Source organism: Oryx dammah, unplaced genomic scaffold (genome assembly GCF_014754425.2).
Source record: "Oryx dammah isolate SB20612 unplaced genomic scaffold, SCBI_Odam_1.1 HiC_scaffold_29, whole genome shotgun sequence".
Lineage (NCBI taxonomy): Eukaryota > Metazoa > Chordata > Mammalia > Artiodactyla > Bovidae > Oryx > Oryx dammah.
In genome coordinates this window covers 5604561-5625291 of record NW_024070213.1, presented here as the reverse complement: position 1 = coordinate 5625291, position 20731 = coordinate 5604561, and the positions used below count along the sequence as shown (strand labels likewise).

Genomic DNA, 20731 nt, shown 5'->3' with positions numbered 1-20731 from the left:
GAAGATTCCACATCTTCCTGGCAACTAAGTCCACAAGCCACAACCACTGAGCCCGTGCACTACAGCTACTGAGGCCTGTGTGCCTGGAGCCCGTGCCCCGCAACAAGAGGAGCCGCAGCAGGGAGAAGCCTGCACGCCACAGTCAGAGAGGGGCCACCCGCTCGCCGCATCCAGAGAAGGCCCGCACACGGCGGTGAAGACCCAGGGCAGCCACAACACGGTAACGCTAATGGTTTAGTCGCGTCTGACTCTTGCGACCCCGTGGACTGGAAACCTGCCAGGCTCCTCTGTCCATGGGATTCTCCAGGCAAGAACACTGGAGGGTGTTGCCATTTCTTTCTCCAGGGGATCTTCCTGACCCAGGGATCGAACCCAGGTCTCCTGCATTGCAGGCAGATTCTTTACCGACTGAGCTACAAGGGAAGCCCTCCCTTGCAACCAAAAAATAAAAATATAACTAACACAATTTAAAAAAAAACACCACAGACAGCAGGCACTGGAGCCAACAAATTAAGCAGTGATCATTTGCTCTTTACAAGGCTTCTCCTCTAAATCCTTCTGAGAAACTCTGCTGCTAGTCTCAGCTGTCCGGGACCGCCCCCAGGTTCCCTGATGATGGCACTCTGTACCTACTGGTCACTGAGAACACGGTGGCCCTCGTTACCCCAGAAGCCCACACTGGGCTGTTGACCTCTGTGTCACTTGGAAAGGGTCTTATTCAGAGCAGTGCTTTGGTGAATTACATAGACTGACTCCCCATGGACTGGCAGACAAGAGTTCTTGCCCCCGCTCAGCGGGCAGGTGCAGAGGACCGGCAGCGGCTGGGCAGAGTCTTCTCGCTCCTCCTGCTGACATGGACCACATGAGGCTGGGTCCGCTTTCATCACTCTTCTGGCAGATGCCAGCTTGCGGGGTGCACAGGTGAACTGTGGCGTCTACACTGCCAAGCCGGGGAGTCTCTGGACTAACACGTGGCACTGTTAACCGTCTCTCCCCTTCTCACCCCCTTCGTGACGCTGCTCTTTAAATCACAGCGTGTGTTAGAACTCCTACCACCTGGCGAACATGTGCCCCCAGCGAGTGCGTCTCCCTCTCCACCTGCCCCTGACTCCTCCTCCCTCCTTCCCCCCAAAGCTCATCTAGCTGTCTGAAAAGCCGTCCCTGTTCCTGCCCCCGGCCACCGCCTGCTGCTGTTCATCCACACCTCTGCATCACTGGCACGGCAACCTCACCTGCTTCCCTGTTCCATCTCTCTCCAACTGCCTACCGGACTTCACAGAATCATGGAATTTCAAGGACGGAAAGGGATCCAAAGATCAGCCAGTCTGGTCCTCTACTGCTACTTCATTTTTGTTGCTGTTCAGTCACTGACCCTTTGCGACTCCATGGACTGCAGCACACCAGGCTCCTCTGTCCTCCAGTATCTCCCAGAGTCTGTTCAAACTCATGTCCATTGAGTCAGTGATACTATCGAAACATCTCATCCTCTTCCGCCCCCTTCTCCTCCTGCCTTCAAACCTTCCCAGCGTTCAGGGTCTTTTCCAATGAGTCCGCTCTTCACATCAGGGGGCCAAAGTACTGGAGCTTCAGCTTCAGCATCAGTTCTTCCAGTGAATATTCAGGGCTGATTTCCTTTAGGATTAACTCTTTGATTTCCTTGCAATGCTACTTTACCACTAAGGTTTTGGAAGGTTGGGTGGATTACATTGTGTTTTCACAACTGTTGCTTAAAGAACTGTAGGTCCTAATGACACACAGTCCCCTGCGTCACCATTAGACTTCACCTGACCCCAGAGGGCTCACCTGGACTTCCCCCAAAACGGATGGAGGTCCTGAGAGGCCTGTTCCATCTCTGCAAAGTCAACGCACTACCAAAATGATCCCACTGTCTAAACACACATCCAAAACACCCTCATTTCTTTATTGGGCTATGAGGCTTGATTATTTTTCTTAGTAACTCATGCTCAAACCAGGGAATCCGACTGATTTCCCATTCATTTCTTCTCTGTTCTGTTTTATATCCTTGTCTCCTCTGGAGAGATTGGAAGTTTTTCCACGGCCTTTTCCTCTCCTACGGCCTGCCCTTTTAGATCTTGACAGCCAGATCTAGCCTTCCTATCAACTAGTCCACCAACCACAAACTCCTCCCACCTGCTGCCCTAGGTCCTACAAACACAGTGACAAGCAAGGCAGACAGAACCCACGTCCACAAGGAGCTCACGCTCTGATGGCGGGAACGTATAGCAAACACTTGGAAAAATTAGTGAATCATGTACCTTCAGATACTGAATGTGACTGAGAATGAGGGACCAGCGTGGGGTCGGGGGCACTTCAGCCAAGAAGGCCAGAGAGTGAGACCTGAGTGATGAGAAGGTGTGGTGCAATCCTGGGGAACAACATTCCAGCCAGGGCCAGGGTCCTGAGATGTCTCAGGGAGAATGGAGCAGGCACGTCTACTTCACCCTTTCTCTCCCACTGATTACAACTCTGGACAGAATACGAAAAGTAACTCGCTTGAGGACATCCAAAAGGAATAGGATACTGGTGGTGGGGGAGGGGATCAAAACTTGAAGACGGACTTATATGGTGTATAAGTCGGGTTTTTTTCCCTCCTTATTTCCAGTTTAAGGGCTGCTTAAAGACAGTTCTAATTGTGGAGTTGTGCATTGGATGTGGACAGAAAAAGCCTCAAAAGAGCCTGTTTTTCTGACCAAAGAACTAGGAAGGCAAGCCCCTGAAGTACAAAGGATATGAGGGAATCCTCCCCTTTCTTGTCACTTATTAGTGTTCCATTCCTGATCTGAGGCAAGAGAAAGTGGAAGTCATTCATTCGTGTCTGACTCTTTGCAATCCCATGGACTGTAGTCCATGGAATTCTCCAGGCCAGAATACTGGAGTGGGGAGCCCTCCCCTTCTCCAGGGGATGTTCCAGACCCAGGGATTGAACCCAGGTCTCCCGCATTGCCGGCGGATTCTTTACCGGCTGAGACACAAGGGAAGCAAGCCAAATACAAAACCGCACTTCTACGCCAAGCAATGGTATTGGCCAAGTCAGTTCAGTTCAGTTCATTTCAGTCGCTCAGTCGTGTCCGACTCTTTGCGACCCCATGAATCGCAGCATGCCAGGCCTCCCTGTCCATCACCAACTCCCGGAGTTCACTCAGACTCATGTCCATCGAGTCAGTGATGCCATCCAGCCATCTCATCCTCGGTCGTCCCCTTCTCCTCCTGCCCCCAATCCCTCCCAGCATCAGAGTCTTTTCCAATGAGTCAACTCTTCACATGAGGTGGCCAAAGTACTGGAGCTTCAGCTTTAGCATTATTCCTTCCAAAGAAATCCCAGGGCTGATGTCCTTCAGAATGGACTGGTTGGATATCCTTGCAGTCCAAGGGACTCTCAAGAGTCTTCTCCAACACCACAATTCAAAAGCATCAATTCTTCGGCGCTCAGCCTTCTTCACAGTCCAACTCTCACATCCATACATGACCACTGGAAAAACCATAGCCTTGACTAGACAGACCTTAACTGGCCAAGTAGGTACCCCAAATTGAAATTCTTCTCTCGAACCAGAGGGGAAGTGAAAGGGGTCTCTGTGTTCAAGGAGGACTGGAGAAATCCACGTTATCATCCTTCTCCTTTTCTCTTTCACCATGTTGCCCTGGAGGTGGACCCAGTCAGGAGAAGCACGCGACAGCACAGAGAGACTAAAACCTCAGATTTTCCAACCACAAGACCAAAAAGCGGGTTGCTGACTGCTGGAGAGGGCGGGAGGAAATCACGGAGGGGAGAGAGCTAGAGAAAGGGAAGCTCAGCCGCACGGAGGGAGCTCCAGGGGCACACGCTCTGATGTGTGCACACATGAGACTAACCCAGAGCAGCCCGGTGAAAGCGCTGAGAAGCTAAGTGTAGTTAGGACTGGCTCCTGGGAGCTGCCTTCATGGGCTGGCCTGATAGAGCTGCAACGGCCCTGGAAAATAAACTGACATTGAAACCACGGAGGGCAGGTCGGGACACGCACTCTGAAACTAACTGGACTGATTGCCTGCTTTGAAAATCAACCAACCAACACACTACCAAGGATTTTAACAGGAACAGAGGGTCACAGTAGAACATTAAAGATGTCCACAATACAGTCCAACATAACTCGGTATCCAAAGGACCAGGAAAATGCCAGCAATTTTCAAGATAAAAGACAAACAAGCACCAACTCCAAGATGACCTAGATGTTGAAAATACCACATTTTAAAGCAGCTATTATAATCATGAGGTAAGAGTACACATTCTTAAAATAAATGGAAAGACATAAGTTCAGAGCAAAGAAATAGCAGTTAAAAAAAAAGAAACAAGTGGAAACTTTAGAACTGAAAAATACAACAACTGAAATAAAATGTTCACTGGATTGGCTCAAGGAACATGACAGAGCCATCACTGACGGAGTCAGTGAACTTGAAAACAGATGACTAGAAATAGTCTGATCTGATGAACAGAGGGGAAAAAAAGAACCTCTCCAGGGACTAAGATACAGAGACCGTGATACAAAAGCAGAAGATATAACATCCAGGTCCCCGGAGTACTGAAAGAACAGACGAAGACTGGTACTGAAAAAAGTTTAAAATTTCGGGAAGTAATAGCTGAAACCTGCTCAGATTTGGTGGAAAAACATAAATTTACAGATTCAGGAAGTTGAACAAACCTCAAAAAAGATAAACTCAAAGAAAATCATGCTCAAACACACCACATCCTCCTCCAGGGGATCTTCCCAACCCAGGGATCGAACCCACGTCTCTCACGTCTCCTGCGTTGGCAGGCGGCTTCTTTACCCCTAGCGCCACCTGGGAAGCCCTCATACTAAAACTGCTGATAACTAAGGATAAAGAAAAAATCCTGAAAGCAACTTAAGAAAAATGACACATGTATAGAGGGCTTCCCCGGTGGCTCAGGGGTAAAGACTCTGCCTGCAGTGCAGGAGACTCGAGTTTGATCCCTGGGTTGGGAAGATCCCCTGGAGAAGGAAATGGCAACCTACTCCAGTACTCTTGCTTAGGGAATCCCATGGACAGAGGAGTCTGGTGGGCTACAATCCGTGGGGTCACAAAAGAGTCGGACAGGACTTAGTGGCTAAACCACCACAGTGGGGAGACCATTTGAGTGACTGTAGATTTTTCCTCACAAACTGCAGGGGCCAAGAGATAATGGAACAACATTTTCCAAGTGCTTTAACAGAAGAATTGTCAACTTTTAATTTTATATTCAGGAAAAAAAACTGTTAGGAATGAAAGAACAATAAAGATATTATCAATGAAGGAAAACTAAGATTGGTCTCCAGTAGACTTGCTAATGGAAATTCTTCAGGGGAAGGAAAATGGCAGCAGAGAGAAAACTGGAACTTCAGAAAGAAAAGAAGAGACGCAGAAATGGCGAATATAACCATACATTTTTCTCAGAGTTTTGAAATACACGAAGCATAAACAGATTAAAAACGGAGGGAGAAATCAACAAATGCAAAATTGTCGTTGGAGACATCAGCACGCCCCTCTTGGTAACTGGCGGAACTAACAGAAACTAAGCAACAATCTGAACACTGTAACCACCTCGATCTAATTGACATTTACAGAGCACCCCACCCAGCAACCGCCAAATACACACTATTTGCAAGTATACATGGGATAAAGAGTCTGCCTCAGTGCAGGAGACCTGGGTTCCATCCCTGGGTTGGGAAGGTCCCCTGGAGGAGGGCATGGCAACCCACTCCAGTATTCTTGCCTGGAGAATCCCCATGGAAGAGGAGCCTGTCGGGCTACAGTCTTAAGGGGTCACAAAGAGTCAGACAGGACTGAGCGACTAAGCACAGCACATCCATCGAGAGAGACCATTTCCAGGGTTATAAAATGAACCTTAACAAATTTAAAATAATTAAAATCATACAAACTGCGCTATCTAAACTTAACAGAATTAGATTAGAAATCAATAACAAACAGCTGGAAACCATGGAAATATTTTGAAGAAAAAACATCCTTCTAAGTAATCCATGGTTTCAATAAACAGTCTAAAGGGAAAATAGACAATATTTTGAACTGAGTGAAAATAAAAACTACAACTTGTCCAAATTTGTGAAATGCAGCTCAATCAATGCCTATGAGAAAACTGACAGCATTAAGAAATAATTCAAATAAAAATCTGAGCTTTCAGCTTAAGAAAATAAAAACGCAGGACAAACTCCAGTTGACCTTTGCCCCACACAGATTTGGACTGCACAAGTCAACTTATATGCCAATCTTTTCAATTAATACATCGGAAAATGTTGGGGGGATTTGTGATAACGTGAAAAAACTCACAGATGAGCCACCCAGCCTAGAAACATTGAAAAAATTTAAGAAAAAGGTCTGTCATAAATGCATAAAATATTTGTAGACACTAGTCTATCCCTATGTAAACATAAGGTGGTATTTAATATACAAGTAATGCCCTAATTTTCTTCCTGATTTATAACTTTACTTTCAAAGAATTACATTACCATGCAGTATGTCTCTCCCTCTCTTGCCCCCTCTCTCTCTCAGATTGGAGAAACTGAATATTAATCTATCATCACAGGTAAGGGTTATTTTTTTTTTAGAGTAACAATGATCCCAATACTGCATTTTGAATATGAGTGTAATACTGTATGCCATGGCTTTGCAGGTGGCTCAGTGGTTAAGGATCCGCCTGCCAGTGCAAGAGATACGGGAGACATGGATTTGGTCCCCGGGTCGGGAAGATCCCCTGGAGGAGGAGATGGCAACCCAGTCCAGTAGTCTTGCCTGGAAAATTCCATGGGCAGAAGAGCTGGGTGGGCTGAAGTCTCTGGGGTGGCAGGAGTTGGACGCAACCGAGCACGCATGCACACAGGCACTGTATGCCTCACAGGTTTTACAGTGATTAATTCATTACTGTGTAGGCTAGGCCACCAGGTAGCAATTGTATCAGTTACACTAAGCTCCTTTAAAGAAATCATACTGCTGCTTCTTTGTTATCCGTGCATGAACTGTTATACCTCTAAGTAAATATGGACTTCTTTTTCACACTAGCTTTCCATCTTTGAGGTGTAGAGCTGTACACCAACATGTATGCCACCTCCAGTGCTTTGCATCATAGGAGACGACACAGACATGGGTACTGACAGACGATTCATCTTGTAACAGACAATAGGAACTTACAGTATTGATAAACGCTGTACTGTAAATGCATTTTCTCTCCTGTATGGGTTCGATCTCTGGGTTGGGAAGATCCCCTGGAGAAGGGAAAGGATACCCACTCCAGTATTCTGGCCTGGAGAATTCCATGGACTGTATAGTCCATGGGGTCATAAAGAGTGGACACCACTGAGCGACTTTCACTCACTCACTCACTCATGATTTTCTTAACAATATTATCTTTTCTCTAGCTTGCTTTATTGTAAGAATGCAGTATATAATATACATATAATCTGTCTGTTAATTAACTTTATGTTATTTGTGAGTTGTCTAGTCAGCAGTCATCTATTAGTAGTTAAGTTTGGGGGAGTCAAAAGCTCTACACAGATTTTTGACTGTGGGGGTGGATCAGCTGCTGTGACCCCTGTGTTGTTCAAGGATCAACTGCATACTTAAAGCAAGAAGGAAGAGAAACTATTAAAGAAGAGAAATCAATGAAATTGAACAGAAAAACAACAGAGAAAAATGAAGGAAACATAAAGCTTGCTCTTTGAAAATATCAATAAAATTAATAAAACCTTCAGCTAAATGGGTCAACGAAAAAGGAGAGAAGACATCAACTACCAATATCAAAAAATGAAAACAGGGATATCACTAAAGACCCCACAGCTATTGAAAGAACAGTAAGGAAATACTGTGACCAACTTTATTCTCATGAATTCAACAGGCTAAACAAAATAGACCAATATTTTAAAAGACACAAATTATTAAAGCTCAGTCAAGAAGGAACAGAAACCCTAAGTGATCCTGTAACTATTAAAGTAATCGGATTTACAGCTCAAATTCTTCTGAAAAGGAAACTCCAGGACTGAATGATCTCATAGGTGAATTCCATCAAATATTTAAAGAATAAATAGCAAGTCTGTATGATCCAGAAAATAGAAAGTGGCATTCATGACTTTTATTCTTTCTTAGAGATCTTCCAAAGAAACACAAAAAGGGGATTTATTTTCTTTATGAAATAAAACTCCTTTTATCTTGCAATTACCACATGCGTCCATTGAACACTCTTAGAATAGGACAGAGCATGGGGTCTTAGTGAGCCTGATTTAATGATCCTGGATCTATTTGATTATTCTAGGAAACAGTCAATTGTTTTTCATTCATTGTTTCCAGTTATGCTAAAAAGAAAAAGGAGACTAAATAATAACAGGAAAACAAACAAAAAGAGAGTCTCCTGGCAGGATGATATCACATTGAAATAGATCAAACAAAGAGAGTCTCCTGGCAGGATGATATCACATTGAAATAGATCAAACAAAGAGAGTCTCCTGGCAGGATGATATCACATTGAAATAGATCCTCCCTATTACATCGCCCCTCAGTTTTCTGACTGCACTGCCCTGAGTGTAACAGCGTCTTTCAGAAAGGTATAAAAGACGCCAGGGACCCCATCCTGCTCTTCCGTTAGCTTTCACTGAACACAGTTGAGAACTGAGAATTCTTACTTCATGCCCAGATGGCAAAGGGAAGAAAACTGAGATCGCAAGATGTTTCACAATGATTAGAAGAACCAGAAGGTGATGGTGAACTGGATCATAGAAGCCAAATCTCCTGATGAGCGAGTGAGTGGTTCACATCCAAGAACAGCAAGGAAATCTGTTTCCATTCAGTCAGTCATTCCTCAGGAAGGACTGGATCATACAATGCTTTGTGATGAGAAGCTGACGGTCTAATTTTGCTAACTTGACAAGCTCCTTTCATCTTTGATGATGTACACGCACCAAAAGGAACATGATGTGGGTTGTCAGCAGACAAATGGACAAGGCCCGTGTGCTTTAAACATGGGAACAGACGATGTAAATGAATCAGGTCATTGGACTAATCACTCTAACTGGTATTTACACATCTAAAGATGAAAATGCTGTGCAGTTATGAAGCAAACAAGATGGTCTTCCTGTCTTCAACAAAGTTATGAACCTTCAGAGTTTTCAAAAGTATTGCACTTTGATGATGCGGGTGGAAGGTGAAGGCCCAGAACGCAGAGGGGTCCAAGTGAGAGGGCGGGATGGCTTCTAAAAAGGGAAGGCGTCCAGGTTTGGCTAGTGGAGAACAGTGAGACTGGGGGGTGAAAGAGACCAACTCTCCACACAGAGGAGGTGGCCCCTCCCCACAGGCACCCTGAGTTCCAGTCTCTGTCCACTGCCCATCACCTGGGTCCTTCTGGACCAGTCAGAAACTCTCCTCGAGGCCCCAATTCCTTCATCTGCAAACTCAGGTAGCAATGCCTCCTTGAAGGGTTGTAGGGTGTGAAAAGATACATCTTCACGAAGCACAGGTTCGGGCTCCGGCCATGGGAAGGCTTGGCTTTCTAAAGCAGCGCCTTGGTTGGGTCTCAGAGCTCGGACTACACCAGACCTTTGAGGCCCAAGCTGGTCTTCCTGGATCCAGCCTCTGCATCCACCCTCTACTCTGTGGCTGCTGAAGGATGTCTGCATGGCACAACACGCCCTCTGACACGCCACGGCAGAGGATCCTCTCCGGCCTGCTGACCAAGCCTGACACTCAAGCCCCTTCTCACCAGGCCCTCCTGCAACTTCAGGCCTCCTTGCCCACTGTGCTTGCCACTCTGTGCCCGCACGCTCTGCCCAGTCCCCGAGTAGGCTCTGCGCTCCCTCCTCTGCGGTTCTGCAAATGCTGCCCCCTGGCTCTGGACCACAGTCTGGTAGCTCGCACTGGACAAACTCCTCCTCAATCTCAAAATCTAACTGAAATGTCCTACTTTTTCTGTTCACCTCAAGCAGGCTTGGTCTCTCCCCTCCCTGGGGCAATTCAGATATCCTTGCATTCCTGGGATTTTGTACTTGTCCCAGTTCAGCCCCGGAGAAGACGATGGCACCCCACTCCAGTATTCTTGCCTGGAAAATCCCATGGATGGAGGAGCCTGGTGGGCTGCAGTCCATGGGGTCGTGTCCGAAGAGTCAGACACAACTGAGCAACTTCACTTTCACTTTTCACTTTCATGCACTGGAGAAGGAAATGGCAACCCACTCCAGTGTTCTTGCCTGGAGAATCCCAGGGATGGGGGAGCCTGGTGGGCTGCCGTCTCTGGGGTCACACAGAGTCGGACACGACTGAAGCGACTTAGCGGCAGCAGCAGCAGCAGTTCAGCCCCGAGTCCCTCAAGGAGAGTGTTCATCTTATCCACCTTTGCACCACCGAGTCCTGGGGTGATGCCCAGCTCACAGCAGACCCTCGGTAAACATGGGATGGATGAACAAATAACACAACTAAGACGGCCGAATCACGTGGATGGGAAGACTGCACTTGTGGTTGAAATTTTCCATATCCGTTCTGCATACACTCTCCAGAAAATTCTTTCTGAAGGATATTTTCTTGCTTTGTTTGAACGTTAAGCAATCAAGTCCCATATTAAAGCTCCTCACAACTGGAGCAATTGGAAGCAGGTGTCCAGCTCACGTGTTCCATGATCGCTTCACTTAGAAAGAGACTACAGTCGTTTTCTTCCTTGCTAGCTTTTTAAGTAGAGACAAAATAAAGCCAGCAAGTTCAGAAGGGAAAATTAAAGGGCAAGGTCAGTGGCCTCTGCAGCCTGCACAAATGGCACAGAGTCTGGCCTGGTGACAGGGGCTTCTAGGGGCTCCCCCTCCTGGGGAATGCCCTTGTCTGGGGGTAGGCACTTGTCTGCAGCCCCTGGGGGCTGGAGGTGCCTTAAGGGCAGAAGGGCCCAGGGATGATGTCACTACTGAGCTGAATCACTGAGTATCAAGGGCAGCCCTAAGCTAGCAAAGTGGAGGGTAACATTTCAAAAAATATTGATATTATACTTGTAATAATTGGTAAGGGAGCGGCTGAATGTCTCCTTCATCCATGCCTGTCAACAGATCTCAGTTGGGGAGGTGATTGTGACAGGTCCCAGGTAAGATGGGAGGCCTGTCGCTACTTCAAGGAGCAGATGCCTTTACTGAGCGAAGCCTAGGAGACGAACAAGTCACGGCCTCAGCTGGACACACAGATTCTCCTACTGTGAGTGAGGCTGGCGTGGGGTGAACAGGGGTGAGGGGTGGGGAGTTCTGCCTGATAAACGGCTGGAAGGGGTCCTTGCATCTCCCAGAGCGGCTGGCGCCGCTGACCCCAGGGTTTTAAAGAGACAAATATACAAGTACGTGGGTGGATTTATGTGCATGGAAAAAAGACAGAGAGGACACTCGGTTTCCACCAATCACCACAAGGTGCTGTGTGGTTCCCCAGGCCAGGCTTACTGCCCAAGCTAAGGGCTCAGGCCTGGGGGAGTCCACGTGTTCTCCTGACAAGCACCCAGCTCCGCCCTCTGCATGCGGTGCTCCCAGAGGTCTTGGAAGGCTGAGCGACATGTGTATCTATCTGGCCCTGGGTTCATAACAACGAGAACATACAAGTACGCGTGTATATTTATGTGTAAATTAACCAGACTGGGATGATGCACAGTGAAGTACAAAAAAAACAACGATGCTCACGGGTGCTCAGATCAAGTGTATCTTCTCACCTGTCTCTGCATTTTCTAGTCTTTCTACACTGAGCGTGTGATGCTGACAGTGGCTTTTCTTGAACTAAGGAAATGACAGAGTGAACAGATCGGGGACGGCAGCCGCCCCGCCCCCAGCCCCGGCCCTTGGCACCGTGCCTGCATGGACGCCGCCTCGAGCTGGCCTCTTACCTGAGCAGTCTCTGGGGCGCGTTGTCATCTGTACTGAACGACCTCTTCTCGCACAGGTTGCGGAACTCCCGGAAGTTTAATGTGATGCTGAGCCTCAGGCCGAGAAGGCCCAGGAGGCGCTCGAACTCCTCGTCCTTCAGGTTGAAGAGCAGGTGCTGCAGCAGGCGGCGGAGGTCGTACATGGTGAGAACGCCATCCCCGTCAGTGTCCATCTTAAAGAAGGCAGCGTACGGGTCCTGGAGCCGGGACACAGCATCACAGCCTGGCCCCCGAAACCTGGAGCCAACCCCACTCCCGCCCTGCTCTGTGGACTCATCCCCAACAAGAGGGCAGGGCTGTGCTTCCGCTGTGGCTTTTTCTGGAGATTTCCCTGCTCTGGGAGTCCCCTTGCCATGGTTTGCTTTCCCAGGGCAATGGTGAACTCTGTCCTCAGGCGCCCTCTCAGTGCACAGAGTTCAGGAAAGGGACTGGAGCGGCTTTTCTCTCCCTCATGCTCCTCTGGCTTCTGCCAGTGGTACTTCCAATATTGGAAGTGAAGACCAAGTATGCTGGAGCTCTCTAGCACATATAAAAATCTGGTCCTCGATGTTTTTATATGGCTTTTGGAAATGGCAACACCTTTCAGAAAGGCAGCTGCTGTCTACAGGAGAACCGGTGCTGAGCTGAACTCCGCCAAGGAGCTGCCTAGAGGATGGGCCCCGGTTTGATGCCTGGGATGAAATGAAGGCCCCGCCCGCCCGCCTGAGCCCTGCCTCTGCGTCTGCGGGTCACGCTGCGGTGACTCCCACTTTGCAGGTGAGGGAACAGAGGCCGGCAGGGAACCTGAGGCTGCAATCGGGCTGCAGGGCTCGGGGCACATCCAGGGGGGCAGGCTGCTCAGTTTTCAAGCCCGGCTCTGCCCGGTACTAGCAGAGTGACCGAGGAAAGAGACTGAACCTCGCCAGGCTTCTCACCCATCACAGAGGAGGACAGAGTCCCTGCCTACGGGGTCATCGTGAGGACTGACTATGCCAAGCAGGCGAAGTGCTTAGGAGCAGATGGGTAGGTTCCATTAGGGTCTGAAACGCTGTTTGTTACTATTACTGTTGCCGGAGGTTGGACAGCAAGCGTCCGGCAGAGGGATCTGAATCGGGTCCATCTGGGCCAACACTCCCGCTCCCTCGACTCGGGCTCCCTGCGTCTTGGGCTTGGAGCGCAGCCGCTGTGGCTGTCGTCCCCACCCCTGGTCCCACCAGCACCTCACACGGCCCCGCCCGGGGTCTCTCCGGCCACTCTGGGGGCCCTGCCTGCACCTCCATATCCTAGGACCCTCCACAGAGGTCACATAAAGCAAGACCTGCTTCGACTCAGGTGTGAAATTAAAACCAGCTAGAGTTTTGTGGAAGACCTACTTGTATTCACTCACTTATTCACTCACCAGAGTGTGCAATCACTTCACCAATGTGTGCAATCGTTACATTAAATACGGTGGGAGCCAACGTCAAGGGTTGCCCCTGCCCCTCAGAGGTGCCACCATCCAGCAGCCTCGTCTGCAGGGCACCGCCCACTGGGACCACGGGCCTGTCACTGCCACGACTCCCTCCACCTCGAGGCTCCCAGCCCTCCCACAGCAGCCAAATGCACGTTTCCAAAGGCTTTGCAGCATCTCCCCTTGGACGTCAGAATGCTGCTGCTGCTAAGTTGCTTCAGTTGTGTCCGACTCTGTGCGACCCCATAGACGGCCCACCAGGCTCCACCACTCCTGGGATTCTCCAGGCAAGAACACTGGAGTGGGTTGCCATTTCCTTCTCCAATGCATGAAAGTGAAAAGTGAAAGTGAAGTCGCTCAGTCGTGTCCGACTCTTCGAGACCCCATGGACTGCAGCCCACCAGGCTCCTCCGTCCATGGGATTTTCCAGGCAAGAACACTGGAGTAGGGTGCCATTGCCTTCTCCGGGATGTCAGAATGAGCAAGGTCCAAATCAAGCTCCTGGCCTCCAGCTCATCCTCCGGGGCCTTCCAGCTCAAGAAGTGGCAGCGCCTTCTTTCAGCAGCTCAGACCACAATCCGGGGAAAGCAGCAGAATGTGCAAGGACGCAAGAGGAGGAAGGGCGCTGGCCGGAGTGCGACCCAGGGTCGGGGTGGGAGGCGTCGAGATGGGTCGAAAGGGGCTGCAGCCAGTCAAGCAGGACCCCGGCTCATTCTGAGAGACAGGGGCCGCCCTGAGCAGAGCAATGTGTGGAGACCACTCTGCAGGGTCAGGCATTCAAGACAAATGGTGAAGCGCAAAACACAGTGGCTGAAGCATACGTATAGAAGATCCTATTTCTGTGTGGTGGAGGGGAGAGGGGGGCTCGGTCCTGTTGGCTTTTTTTAAAACATACCTGAATCCACAGACACGTGCCTGAACCTGCACAGACCCTGTCTAGAGGATGAGGTTGAAGGTGAGCCCACAAGGGCCATGGGAAGCTGTGCCCAGGTCATGACTCCAGGTCACCAAGGGGGGCTTGGTGTCTGCTTTCCTCACCACAGTCAGGGAGGGGAGATGCCCCGTTTGCTAAAATAAATTATTTCCTTCCACTGTTCGTGGTCTTTGGCCTGGCCTGGGAGGGTGAGGCCACCTTGCTCAGCTTTGCTGCTGTCCGTGGACCCACCTGCGCTGAGATCCACTCATCTGGCTACAGATCACTAAGCAAATAGCAGCAGCAGGATTAACAGTATTTGCAACTAATACAGGATAGATTTTTCATTATTGATGGAGAGAGAGATTCAAGAATTCCTCACAAATAGGAACTCAAGAAAGGAAATAAAGTGACTGGACCTTCCCAGTCAACCACCAAAACACGCTCTATTCCATACATACACCCGTGAGGGCAATGAGCCCCCGCCAGGGTCCTGGATGTAACCGACATCTGAGTCTGGATCACGCATACCCTGGCAGTTAGGGGTTTGCTTGTCTCACCCACTAGGTTATAAGTTCCTTGCAGGATGGAGTGGGTGTTTGTGTACATTTATTAAATCAATCCATTAAATTAATTATTTAAAATAGAGACCATCTTAGGAAACATAGGACATACGTGTGCTGTCACCAAGTTTCACTGATAATAAAGCCAGGAAGACGATGGTGCCAGCAGGGAGCTTGGCTTCTCTGTGGCCCCACTGGGAAAGATGAGCGACAGGAGACAGCATAGAGGGGCCAGAACAGGGGTCTGGGTTTTCACTGGTGGGGCAGCAGGTGATGGCCTCTCAGGGTCCGGCTGACCAGCACGAGGGACGGCTTGACCCGGTGCCTCGACCTCCCCCTCTGCCCTCTCTGCCTCCCGCCAGGCTCTCCTTCAGAGAAGCAGGCTCTCCACCGCACAAGGACCCCTGCCTGCTCCGTGCTCTTCTCGGTTGGGCACATGGGATTATCTGATGAGGACGAACCCTTCTCCCTGTCTGCTTCTGATGGTCGTGTGTTTTCAAACCAAGAATCAGGATGCATGGTCTGATGGCTGGGCCATCAGTCAAAGTCAGAACCATCCTGCAAATCCAAGCTAGACAATCATAAGTGTGTCTATTATAAAATGGGAGCTCGATAATAACCAAAATGAACCTCCAATTGGCAATCGGTGCCGGGAAGATGTTTCAAGCACAGTAAACTGGCTGCCCTGCTCCTGGGGGCTGGCTCTACCCACAGGGCACGCCGCACCTCCCCTCCCCTGGACTCAACATTGTTTCGTCTGCTGAGGTGTTCGCGCCTACACACTCTGGGGTCTCCATGCCTCGGTGTCTCCATGTCCCAGGGTCTCCTCGCCCTGGGGTCTCCTCACCCCGGGTTCTCCATGCCCCAGGGTCTCCTCACCCTGGGGTCTCCACACCCTGGGGTCTCCTCACCTGGGGTCTTCTCACCCTGGGGTCTCCACACACTGGCCCTCTGCCCCATTTTGAAGCTAAATGGTCAGTTTATCAAACTGATCTTTCCCACTTTAATGACCCTCTTTTACTTCTTTGTGGTTCAGCTGGTAAAGAATCTGCCGGCAATGCAGGAGACCTGGGTTCGATTCCTGGGTTGGGAATATCCCCTGGAGAAGGGAACGGCTATCCACTCTAGTATTTTGGCCTGGAGAACTCCATGGAATGTATAGTCCATGGGGTCGCAAAGAGTCAGACACTACTGACTACTTTCACTTTCACTTTACTTTTCAACACAAAAATAGTTGAGGTCATTCTGTCCCTGCCTCTGTGTTTGAATGGCTGCTATTTCCCCCATCTTTTTCGCTACAACTTCTGCATGCAACCCATGCCTCAGTCACGCAGAGCTGGGAGCTTTCCCGAAAGCCCATGGCCTGTCTGCCACCCACCTTGAGGAAGCCCACTCTTCTATTTCTCGCTCCTTTCTTTGCCTGGCCAGCACATGCTAAGGGTTTAAGATGTTAGGGGGTCACCTCCTCCAGGAAGCCCTCCTTAACGGTTGTTTTCCTTGTGCTCCCATAGACAGTACCAGTCCCTCTATGACAGCCAGTCGCAATGTGTCTGAATTGTCGGTTGACCATCTGTCTGGGGCTGGACTGAGCTCCCTGAGCAGGGCTCCCAGTTTTCAGCCCCAGCTTTCAGCAGAGAATCCAGCTTATGATGAAAGTGCACAAAGCTTGTTTGGTGAGCATAGGAAGGAGTGGATAGGATGGTTGAAAGGACCCTAAATTCGCTGTAACTTGGGACCCTTCCCACCCCCCATCCCTGTCTTGTGAGGAGGGTCTCCTTACTTCTCCAACATCTTTGAGGGGCAGAAGGCAGGCCTAGCAGAGTGTCAGCAAGGGAGGAGAGGGGATCGCAGAGTTAAGTCCCTTCCCCAGAAGCGGAGAAGGGGCAAGCCTGAGTCTAGGAAGGAGAGCTCTGGGGCTGCAGGGCTCATACCTGCTGTGGCTGAACAGTGAGGAGGATGGGGCAGGGGGCTGGGTCCAGATAAGGCAGGCAGCAGGGAGGCTGTGATTTACCCGGAAGAATTCCTTCAGTCTCCGGGGGAACTGTCTGAGGCACTCTTCAGCAGTGACAAAGAAGCTGTCCATGTCACCTTTGGGAAAAGCTGGAGTCTGGGGTGGGGTCACTTCTGCCCCATTCATCTTAGGATCTGAAACAGCGAATCAGGAGGCTTCCGTTAGTGGTGGGTGCGCCTCTGTACTTCTATCTCAACGCTTAACTTCTTCAGTTCCCAGTCCTGCTAGAACTCTCGACGGTACTACGACTCTGTGACGGAACATGGCGTGAACTCTGTTCTGATCTTAGAAATGTCCCTGTCACCACGAGAAGAGCTTGTCCTCAGACCATCAGGGCCACCCTCTCGCTTGGCACGTTTCCGCGTCTGGCTCCTCCGTCCTTGCTCTAGGGCAGGGGCCACATCCTGCTTGTCTATCCCTTAGTTACCAGAGGTGGAGAAAGGGATTTCTGCCCATTCTGTTTCCTAGAATCAGGTCCTCAACGCAGGAACACGTAATTCAGTCACCGGACAGATTCTGCCCACAGCTGTGGTGGATGTTAGATTGGAGGCCTCCAGACACCTTCTGGACAAATCTTGGCCCTTTCCACGGCCGTAAGAGGCAGAGTCTCTCCTTAAGCCTGGTTTATGCACAAAGAGACCTATTACTATGCCCATTCTACAGACGAGGACATAGGGGTCCAACTTCCCCGAGGTCACAGAGCTCACGGGCCGCTAACCCAGGCCCACCGGCTTCCAGAGCCCAGCCGGTTAATGACTGAATGAGGCCGTCTCTCTCTTCCCTGAAACGGAGGAAGGAAGTGTAACCTCCACTTAAAAACCAGCCCATTTCCCTCAGGTTGCAATGACTTGAATGTGGCCTTCTCTAAAGCCAGGCTGCAACCTCGGACTTGGTTTAGGACGCGACTCTCTACACATGCTGTAACCCCCCTCCCTGATGTGGTCTGGGGGATGAATGGCAGGCAGGGCCTCTGGAACTCATGGGCAGCCTTTAGTCCAGCCTTGAACCTGGCCTCCGCCTCGCCTGCACCTGGGTCTGGAGTGGCCTCCCCACCCCGGGTTTGCTACGCCCGGCGGATAACACCTCCCCCTGGTGCCTGATCCCCTCTGCCTTGCCCACCCCCAGCCCCCATGGCCTGGAGCCTCCATCTCCCCACCTCCAGCATCTGGCCATGTGTTGGAGGGACTGATAGGGGACAGAGTGGGGAAGAGGGGAAAGAGAGGAAGCTGCAGGGTGAGGTGCCCACTCGTGACAGGCCCCCTGCTCTGGAACCTCGGGAAGTCACTGCTCACCCTAGGCCCCCGATTTACTTGCCTCGGTGATGGATGCACCAGGGCACCGGAAGCACTCACTAAGATAAATGTGGGTTCCTTTCTCATCTTTTTATTGCCTCAAAAAGGTCAAAGCGTATAGCCAAAGGAAGTGTCAAAATCCTAAAATTCCACAGCTTCTCGTGTTGTCTTAGGGGTAGGGGATTGCAGGACCTCTCTCCTTTAGGATCAGCAAATGAAATCTGGTCGGGGAGGGGCGGGCTGGATGGGACCTTCCTCTTTCCTGGCGGAGTCCCAGCTGCCAGCTCCTCGAGGAGGCCCACTGCACTATGCAGTCATCGCTCAGACCAGCCCCGGGGAAGGACAGCATGAAGCAAGCAGGGTCTGGGTTCTGCCCTGTCCAGCCTGCAGTGCTTTCATATAATCCGTGGACTCGTGGATATATACATGGGATTTCTGCAGCTTTTCCGGAGGGCTTATTTGTCCATCTAAACTTCAGTAAGAATGGAGACAAGGGAGGGGAGAGACAAGAGCTGAGAAGCGGGAGGCTTGGTGCTGGTCGTCCATCTGCCGGGAGTGTGGCTGGGAGAGCAGAACAGGGGCAAGGGGCAAATGGGAGGACCCGGGTGCTGAGCAGACTGCACTGTGGACCCGGGCACTGAGCAGACTGCACCGTGGACCCAGGCGCTGAGCAGACTTCACTGTGGACCATGAGTCCCCTGACAACCCTGTGGGGCGGGGGTAGGGGAGGGACAAGGGTGGGCTGATCTGGGCCAAGTCACTGAATCTTTCAGAACCTCTGGGTCCAGGAAGGACACGATCCCCGCTGGTGCACAGGTGGCTCTGATGACCAATAACCAGCATCTACTTTTAGGAGGAAAACCTTAGAGGACACGAGGTGTGATTGGAGGAGCACAGGCTTGGGAGTCAATTTTAGAAACCATTTGTGCTCTTACTATTTGTAGAAGGCTCTGCCAGACAAAATTTGGCACTCACAGTGCAGCTGAGTGGGGGTAAAAAAAAAAGGCCGAAACACGGATAAAATTAAACAAGAATGTCTGTTTCAGTCTTAGGACGCGTGTGATTTCCACATCTCAGCGCACACTACTTCAACCCCAGCGGCCTTGGGGCCCCATGCGGAAAGACCCGTGGGGCCCCGTGTGGGAGCCAGGTTGGTACTTGGCTGTTAGCTACCTTCGAATCCTGCTGCAAAATCAAGATAACTCATCCCTTCTTTCTTATATCCTAATTTTGTGGTCAACAGAGTGTACTGATCGTTCTCCATGGGCATTCCATTATCTTCTAGGACCTGACGAGGAAGACAAGTGAGGGGGAAAGACTGTTAGGTGGTTTCGGGTCTTTGCTGGCTGAGCCCTCCAGCCCCGCGATGAGCTCATCACCACGGCCTCTGCGGGCCAGCCTGGCTGTTACTTGTCTGCTCCCACCCCCAGGTTCCCACGGGCGGGGCCAGGTGTCCTGGGGCTGGGGCCCTGGGCAAGGCTGGTTGGTTGAGCGAGAGAACAGAGGTGCAGGTGGGCTCCCAACCTGGCCCAACCTGGCTTTGGTCAACCTGGCATGCAGGCTGCAGGCATCACTGCAAAGCCTGTCACTGGCTGTGCTGTCCAGGTGTCCAAATTCACATTTGCTGTGGCGGCAGCAGCTTTCAAGTTTCAAAAGTTGGGTTTATATATACTCACATACACGCTAGGAAACACGAACAGAGTAGAGTAAAGCAGGGTGATTTGAGGAGGGAAAACTAGAATTTTGATTGGAGTTTCATCAGTTTAAACGGTAAGTTACTATGCTTTTTGTGGGGGGTCCATGGACACCTGTTTTCCTCTCCTGGTGTGATCCACTTGCTGAAAGTTACCCAGGACCCCTTCACTCCACCACGCATAACCTACTGTGGACCTATGGCCTCTGTTCTGTGTGTGCGGCAGGTGGGGGCTGGAGGGGCTGGCGACTGAGAAAACATATTTCCCTGCATTGCAGACGGAAGCAGAATCCCCTAGATGACTCTGCCCAGGAGGAACTGATGGTCTGGGCTGTTCCAGGGGTAGGTGACGTTGGCAGCCCTTTGCCAAGAGCCAGTTAGTCAGCAACCTGGACACAGATACCTGCCTGGAGGTGAATGCCCCTGAAGGGATGCTAGAAGTGGGACAGAAGACAGCACCCCTGACTCTTACGAAGCATTCACAATTTAAATGAGAAAACATGACTTTCCTTCCAGAAAAGGACACTGAATCTTAATTCAAAATGTGTCTGTGCATCTAAGGACCAAAGATACCCAGGATGACTGGACTCTCCCAGGATAGACACAGGAAGGCTGTATGGAGATGGGTTAGAATAAAGGCTCTGCCTGAGTGTTTCAGGGTGGGGAACACACAGACAAGCCATTAACATGGTGCTGATCAGGGGTTGTGGTGGCACAGGAAGCCAGAGCAGGTAGAGAGCAGAAAAATAGTGGGGTCAGTGCTACACAGACTGCATTCTGTGGAGGAAGCTGAATCAGGGGGAGGGAGCAGGAGGATGGGATGAGATAGAACCCATAATCACCATCATCATCACCACCATCACCATCATCACCATCATCACCATCACCACCATCACCACCATCA

General features: G+C 50.4%; 1 protein-coding gene across 1 annotated transcript in view; it reads right to left on the bottom strand.

The window, feature by feature from the left end:
- Window positions 1-20731, bottom strand: part of EFCAB6 (EF-hand calcium binding domain 6) — a 255607-nt gene that overhangs the window by 74794 nt on the left and 160082 nt on the right. Inside the window, exons 18-20 of the mRNA XM_040233143.1 lie at window positions 19308-19422; window positions 16843-16976; window positions 11888-12123 (exon numbers count right to left, since the gene is read on the bottom strand). Coding sequence (XP_040089077.1) covers window positions 11888-12123; window positions 16843-16976; window positions 19308-19422 — 485 coding nt within the window. The remainder of the gene's footprint in view (window positions 1-11887; window positions 12124-16842; window positions 16977-19307; window positions 19423-20731) is intronic.